The sequence below is a fragment of the Sphaeramia orbicularis genome, chromosome 1 (assembly GCF_902148855.1).
Source record: "Sphaeramia orbicularis chromosome 1, fSphaOr1.1, whole genome shotgun sequence".
NCBI classification, from domain to species: Eukaryota; Metazoa; Chordata; class Actinopteri; order Kurtiformes; family Apogonidae; genus Sphaeramia; species Sphaeramia orbicularis.
In genome coordinates, this window is record NC_043957.1 from 53,250,776 (window position 1) to 53,259,008 (window position 8,233).

Here is an 8,233-nt window from a genome sequence, read left to right on the forward strand (position 1 = left end):
GTGGTTTATGTCCAGGTTCAAGATTAAAGGAAGAAAACTGTGATCATTTGAATGGTTATCTGCCTGTTGGGACATTAGCAGTGATACAAACATGATTTATATCTGTATGTGCATATATAGTTGCATCACAGCTTCTGCCTTTCTGAATTCAGTCTGCCTATGTCTTAAAGGAGGACAAAAAGAGCAAGTCAGGCCGATCTTTATATGAAGAGAGTCGGGATGATTCAGGAGACAGAAAGAAGGGCATGTTCTTCTCCTGGTCCCGCAACAGGAGCTTTGGCAAAGGCCCAAAGAAGCGAGAGCTGGCCGATTTCAACTACAGTGAGTAGATTTGTTAATTTTACGAGCTTTGGCTTCTTCTGTTGACATACAGAATCAGAATCATGTTTATTGCCATGTAAGTAAACAGGTTTTACATTACTAGGAATTTGCTTCAGTGGTTTGGTGCATACATACATTGATAGAGAAAAAACAAGTAAGATAGAGTTATAGTGGACTATCATTTTTTTCAAATTATACATTATACAATCTTGACTAAATCAATGAGTTTGAATGAGGTATAATGGTACCAGGTACGGTTCTATTATTGACAGAATTTATTAACATAGGAGAGAACTGTCCTTAAAGAAAAATATATGTACTCCATAGTGATTTAGTTGTGGTGTATTCATCAAAATGCCAACAGGTGCCACAGCACTGCTGTATAATTTGCCCTATAACCTACACTACAAACAAAAAGTTAAGGATATTTCTTTTTTTTGTCATTTTTTTGGTCATTTTTGCCATTTGTAAATAAAACTATGTCTGGTCATTAAAAAAATGTGTTTCAATTCACACACAAAAAAGGAAAAAGCGCTGTGCAAGAATCCCAACTGACAAAAATAGCCCAAAAATTAAAAATATCCCTAACTTTTTGTTTGTAGTGTATATGTTTTTTACTGTACGTCTTTCTCATAGACACTAATAATAACACTATTATTTGTCAGATTTTTCTGGCAGTAATGGGCGCCGTGAATCCCAGGGTTCCCTGTCTTCAGGAGCCAGTCTGGAGCTGGGGACGTCTGGGTCGGGGAGAAATGAGGTCAGTTTGGAAATAGAAATGACCGGATAATCACTGTAATAACAGGCACAAATATGTGATCGAATCCTACTGAAAAGTTGATTTGTTGTTCACTGTCTCTCTTAATGTTTCAACCCTCTTCTCCTTGTCTTATCTGTCCTGCTCCTTCTTGGTCCATGTCTGTTTTCAGGGTGATGTTTCCCGTGGTGCAGGGTCAGTGTCAGCAGAGCGCGGAGGGGGCAGCGCCCCCTTGAGGCAGTGTAACATTAGCTTACCAGATGGCTCATGTTGCTCTGTACCCCTGAGAGCTGGAGTGTCCATCAGAGACCTGCTGCTGGGGCTCTGTGAGAAGCTTTGCATCAACCTGGCAGCTATAGACCTCTTTCTGGTTGGAGGGGAGAAGGTAAACAGCACGAGTGGATGCATCACCCGTTTTTCTGCAAATATTACAAAACACAACAAAGCACATATTGTAAGTGACTAATCATATTACAAATAGATATAAAATGAATGATAAAAAGCATTAATTAGAAGTTCTTAGAAACAAACACTAATATTAAGAGTGTAATTTATTCTATTATTTAGTTTAAATTCGTTCATTTCCTGTCCTGTTTTATACAACGGTGTAGCTGCATTTCCACTGCACAACTTTACCCAGGATCAGGGAATATTTGCATTTACACTTCAGGGACCCGCTTTTGTATTTAGTAATAAGGACCTTATTTTATCCTTCAAAAGTCCTTGGGGGAAGTACTTTCTGATAACTTTTGGGAAGATCTTGAAATATTGAATTTTTCCGATTGTATTAACTGCAATTTGCTGCATTTTTCATAAAGTGGCTATGTTGTTTTTTTTGTATTTTTCTCCTTTGAGTATTTTGAAAAGTGCTATTTGAATCTTATCTATTATTATTCTTATTATTGTTATTAAAGAGCTATACATTGCCACGTGTATTGGATGGATACGTGCTCCGTGTCACCAGGACCATATGGTGATAAACTTGTGCAACAGAGAATAGATAACAGACAGTTACTCACTGCTCATAATGGCTTTCTCTACTCCTCTGTTTCTGTCACAGCCACTTGTTTTGGACCAGGACTGTATGACATTGTGCTCTCGGGATCTCCGGCTAGAAAAACGCACTCTTTTCAGGTAATTTGTGCTTCCAGTGCAAGTTTTTAAAACTTTCAAACTGTCAGAGTAGAAAAACTAAGCGTCAATGCTATTGATGTATTATTTGCCACAGTGAAGAATAATTCTGTTCTTTTAATTTTCAAGGCTTGATTTGGTCCCTATAAACCGTTCAGTGGGGCTAAAAGCGAAACCCACCAAGCCAGTGACGGAGGTCCTCAGACCTGTGGTGGCAAAATATGGCCTGCACCTCTCTGATTTAGTGGCTCGTATTGTAAGTCTGAATGACTGTAGACATGACATTAATGGAAAGGCAGCGTTGGGACTGAAGTCATTCTCATTTCATGTGTCTTTGTGATGCAGAGTGGGGAGTCCGAGCCTTTAGATTTAGGGCTTCCTATATCCAATCTGGACGGTCTGCGGGTGGTATTAGATGTAGCTGAGCACACTCCTGGAAAAGGTAAAAAAAATAAATAAATAAACACAACACACATACAGTCACGGAAAAAATTATTAGACCATCAAAAGTCATCAAAAACAATGGTCATCTAAGCAAGTACTAACTCCTGTGTGTATCATATGACTAAAACAGAATAGAACACATGGAATGCCTAAAAGCACTGTTTTTGGCAGTACAATGCCATAGCTATTGATGTAAGTACTTCAGTCATTTTTGTTATTATCAAGAAAACCATTGAAAATGGCAAGATATCAGCTCTTAAATTAAACTCTTTTGAGCTATTTTTGTTGTTGTCATTATATTTGTCCAAACAAATGTACCTTTAGTTGTATCAGCCATTAAAATGAACAAGAAATTGAAAACAAGGGTTAGTCTAATAATTTTTTCCGTGACTGTAGATGGAGTTTCTGTCAATAGCTCTAAAAAATTTTAGGAGACCACTCCAAATTTCCAGACAGCTCAGATAAAATATGTCCTAAATGACAATATGTTTATTTGAAATTTAGAAGAAATGTTGTCAATGTTTTCTATGTCATTTTAGAGCTGTTCAAATAATCTTATCACAACATCAGCCTGTGCAAATACATAATTGTAAAAGTCGTAAATTTAAATGTTCAGTGTGTGTTTCGTGTTGTGCTGGATTGTGGCACTAAGCAGAGTGGTACTGTGACATACACTCAAGGTGAAAGTCACCACATTTTTTCAAGTTGCAGAGCTTATTATTTTTATGTAGCTTGTTTCTGTAGATAGTATGTTTGTTTTTGACAAAAAAATACACATTTTAAAATGGTCAGTAAGCTCTGGATTTTCCTTGACAACTAAACAAATAGACTCAGATCAAGAATCACAAATCTTGGTATTTTAATCTAACAAAAGTGGTCTCTTATTCATTTTCTGTAGTCTCCAATTTTTTATAGGCATGTATAAATGATAGATGTTTTTGTGGACACTGTGCACCACTTTTTGACCTGAGTATCTCTACATTTGCAACCTCCACTCTGCAGACAAACAGAAAATAGGTCTCTCAAAAAGCCATGTCCCAGCATCTACAAGCAGAAACCAATCAACAACAGTAAGAACTCTTCCAATATCCTGTTTCCTGTTGTTTTGTCTTGCTCTGGAATGTTCCATAACCCACCGAATGTCTTCTGGTTGATGATGTCACGCTACTAAGTGTCTTTCTCCCTGTCTTCAATCACCCGTGTCTGTTTGCACTGAGTTTAAAATGTGATCTGTATGTCTGGCAGTATTCAGGTTGTGTAAATGTATTCATGTGCACTATTGCTATGAAGCCACAAGCCTTGTCACCCTTCTCAAAGGTTTCTGCTGTTTCACCTTTGGCCGAATGCATCATCAGTTCTCTCTCTCTCTGGTTTGCTGGATCTCTCTCTTTCATAAAAAATGTTCTCTAGTGGTTTCTGGGTTTCAGAGCCTCTAAATCCTGCACCTCGATAGGAGCGGACCTCGCTGGTGTTGGTAGCTTATAGACTGTTGTTTGGGTTTGCTTGTTAGTATTTGGCTTTTACCTGATGTGGAAAGCCACCTGGGTCATTCCATGCCAACTAAACTTTAGCCCTGCTATGTCATGCCAATGACTTGTGGAAAAAAAAAAAAGTTATATATATGCACACACACACACAGTCTAAATCAAGAGAACAAGAGAGTATCATGTAATATGTGAACCCAGTGAAAAACAGGACTCCTAACTATCACACACAGAAATAGTAAACCTTAAAGTGAACATAGTCCAGATGCCTGCCTATGGAATAAAAGGCAAACATTGCATCAAGTAAAAAGTATAAAGAAAATTAACTTTTTTTGGGGGGGCATCTCAAAATGAGTATTAACACTTTACAATAAAAAACTGTCAAGAGAATTTAAAATAATTCCTCTTAGAAAAATATATAATGACAGAGCTAAAAAAAAACAAAACAAAACAAAAAAACAACACACACACACACACACACACACACACACACACACACACACTGTCAAATATCCAGCAAAATCTATGGTAGTCAGTTTTTTTACACAGAAACAAGACATTTATAGATATGAAAAATCTAACCATTGCCTCACAGGTACAGTGTTCCAGGTTGGATATTTGCATGTTCTTCCCATGTGTTGTGGGTTTCCTACAGGTGCTCCACCTTCTCTTTCCATCAAAAAGATGTCTACTAGTCTAGACTCATCCTCCTGGCAGTGCCCTTCATCAAGGACCTGGTTTAAATATGGAGCTGTAAATAATGTGAGCTAAAAACAAAAACAAAAAAATTGCACACACAATTTTTGCTACAAGTAAGTGACAACTAGTGAAGATTAGTTTTGAAAATATTACATTTGGATAACAAAGTCATTTGTTACCCAAATGTAATATTTTCATAACTGATCATTTTTTATTTTTTGCTCTGCAATAACTATCTAAAATCATACAAATTTCAAGTTATTCTTCAGGTTTCTGTGTGCCAAGAATACATTTCAATCCAATCCTGTGAAGAATAAGCCATTCCAGCTCATAATACACATAATAATGTTGACATTTAGCTCTGAGGGACAAAAATCTATAAACTAAAATAGAATTTAGAGTCCAAGGCCCCATGAACTGAAAATAAGTTTTCTGTTTTTTCAAGGAATTTATGGAATGACCCACCTGTAGTATTTCTCTCTTAGTTGATTCAGTGTCAGTGTTTTCTAGAGTAGTCGATAGTTGGTCATGTTGCAGTGTGTGTTGGTGATTGCACAGTGTTGGACATTCGGTTGTCTTAATGGAACATCCTGCCTTCCAATACATAGACTTGATCAAACAATGTCATTGATTATTGGTGACGTCATCTGTTTAAATACCATTTCTGCCCCCATCACTGAAAGAAAGATGTGTCACATCAAGATGTTCTCATTTGATCATTTGTCACCCTCCTTACCACCGGTGGCATCAGCTCCCACATTCTGTCATTATTTGTGCCCGTCCTTCCACCATCGTGACTCATCAGGGCTCTAATGCCCCGCTCCGCTCTCCTTGTGGCCCCCAGGGGGAGGACAGGTCATCAGGGAAAGCCGGTTCAGCCCATCCCCATGGGGAAAATGGCAAGGCTGGACCCAGCCCTGACACAAGCACCCAGCCTTTCCCCAACCACTCTGTCTCTGTCCATAAGGCTCCGGAGAAAAGAAAGCAGAAAAAGATTAATATAGACGAAGCTGAAGGTAAAGACTGAACAACCTCTCTCTTTTTTGTGATCGCTTTTCCTGTAGCTGTTGCTAACTAACCCTTTGCCTGTCTGCAGTATTGCAGAAGCAGCACCAAATGCTTTCAGAGCTAGCTAGCTACATGTAGCACAGTCACCTCAGCTCACACTGAATGTAGCTTTGACTTGTCTAACTAATTAATACATGTCCCATATTGCAAGTTTTTTTGAAACACAGTGTTTTATTGTTTGTGTAGAAGTTGTGTCAAACATTTGTTCACGTGAGTGTGTGTATGTGTGCACTCTGTTTTGTTTTTCTTCGTGTTGTATGTGTGTGCCTGCAGAGTTCTTCGACCTCATATCCAAAGCTCAGAGCAACCGAGCAGACGACCAGCGAGGCCTGCTAAACAAAAGCGACCTGCAGCTCCCAGAATTTCTGCGCCTGTCGCCAATGGCAACCAACCAGGCTGTGCCTCCTTCCTACAACCCGGAGCCCAGTTGCTCAACCCCTAATTCCCGTAACCCCAACAACGGCAGCTTCCCTAGCAGCGGTCGCCGGGGCAATAAGGCGAACAGCAATGACAAGGGAGGAGGTGGAACCCACTTGCTCAACGTGAGCCATCAGTCCCAGAGCTTGGACTCTGCACTGGGCAGTGAGAGCGGAGGGGGGAGGAGAGCCAGACCACCCCCTCCATTTCCTGGTACCCTCTCTCCAATTCAGCCATCACAGGGCACCCAGCGAGGTCTTCTTCAGGACTCTAACAGGGGGGAATCGGTGCAGATGCTGGAGGAGGACACCCTGTCTGATCTGACTCTAGTAGGAGAGGGGGACATTAACAGCCCCAGCCTCAACTACGTCACTCCCTCAGCCTTACCGTGCAAAGCCAACTCTCGACCCCAACATCAAGCACAGGACGGTAGGCCTAGCTCAGGTACTTCCCCCGTGTGAACTTTTTTCCAAGTGTTCGAGTTTCACCTCTCTCTTCACCTGACTGAGTGGGACCCACTGAAGTCAGTTACAAGCTTCATTTTCAGGTTCAGACCTTGAAGAGGTCTGAGGCTGAACGGCCCACAATGCATCCAGATCTTCTCCTTTCCTTCTTTGAATGAGTAATAGACCATCTATTTTTCTAAATTACTTTCTGAAGTACTGAAGGAGAATAGAGTGTCTACTGGAAGTATGGAGGTGAGACCTTCACCACATGCAACAGAAATGAGAGTGCACAACCTCACAGTGCATACATTGTAGATGCTTGGATTATCTGTATCTATTGTATGCAGACATGAGACTTAAAATAAAATAGGTCAGGCACATGAAGAGGCGAAGAATGGATGCATTAGGCTTCGTCTGTGTAAGCAGACAGAATTTCCCGGAACTTTCCTGTGTGGTGTGTATCTGTGTGGGCCTTTGAGCAGAATTGCTGTGGATTTTTTTTTTCTCTGGATGTGTGAGCTCAAGGTCGAGCTCAGTATGAATTGGTGCCAACCCCCCCCCCAATGCCACCACCACCACCACCATCTCCCCAGTGCACAGATCTCACAATGCACTTTAGCCAGTGACAAACAAGACTTTACACATCTTTAGTCCATCTTATTTTTATATTTAAACATGGAGGATGTCTATTTCATGCTACAAGTGGTTGTGCCACCACAGGTTTGGAAAACAGCTCATGGTATCAGTTAATAGTAACTAGCTGCTCCATATTCAGAGTCGTATGGAAGCTACATCAATGCACTTCCAACTGAAACATGTCTTATTTTCCATTTAACACATTGCTTGCTGACACTGCAGGCCTGACCCCACAAATACTGACATATACAACAGCCATGAACATAACTTTTTCGACTTGAGCACAGTACGTCCTGTGTCTCCACCACTGTTTTCACCTCAGGCATTTCTCGTGTCACTCATGAAAACAAACTGTAATGGGTGTTCACACACACTAGCCCACTCTGACACCATTATCAAAGCTTTCTGCACCAAGGAGACAAGAATAGTTTGTGTTTTTCATCTCTGTTAGTATTCTTTGCACTACATTACACAATAGGATCTTTTTTTCCACACTTTAGCAATTCAACAGTGTTTGGAGGTGCAGTGTCTCAGCTGGAGTCAGAACTTTGTAAAGATTTCACTCTAACTCTATCCTGTACTATATTCTCAAGAAGACATTAATTTATCCCATGCACGTCATTTTCATTTTTACTCTCTCTCAAACAAAAGTATTAATTTGTACATAGTCAACTTTGTGAAATCGCCATATTGCTGTAGTCATTGTTGAATTGCTTTCAGTTGTGTCTCGGTAGAATTCAGTTCTGCTCTGTTCTGTTTGGTTGACTGTACTGTCTGTAAATAGATCAAATAAATTGTTTTAGAGGTTGAACTCTCTCTATGGAACCTCA

General features: G+C 40.1%; 1 protein-coding gene across 3 annotated transcripts in view; it reads left to right on the forward strand.

Annotated features, from left to right (window-relative positions):
• Positions 1-8,233, forward strand: part of rgs12b (regulator of G protein signaling 12b) — a 52,090-nt gene extending 43,857 nt beyond the window's left edge. For 2 of the 3 annotated variants that reach the window (XM_030143709.1, XM_030143718.1), the window contains exons 11-19: positions 171-321; positions 987-1,081; positions 1,251-1,463; positions 2,139-2,212; positions 2,339-2,465; positions 2,555-2,651; positions 3,656-3,723; positions 5,681-5,852; positions 6,178-8,233. In XM_030143709.1, the coding sequence (XP_029999569.1) occupies positions 171-321; positions 987-1,081; positions 1,251-1,463; positions 2,139-2,212; positions 2,339-2,465; positions 2,555-2,651; positions 3,656-3,723; positions 5,681-5,852; positions 6,178-6,782 (1,602 nt within the window). In that variant the 3' untranslated portion in view covers positions 6,783-8,233. The remainder of the gene's footprint in view (positions 1-170; positions 322-986; positions 1,082-1,250; positions 1,464-2,138; positions 2,213-2,338; positions 2,466-2,554; positions 2,652-3,655; positions 3,724-5,680; positions 5,853-6,177) is intronic. The other variant, XM_030143728.1, reaches the window with a different exon arrangement.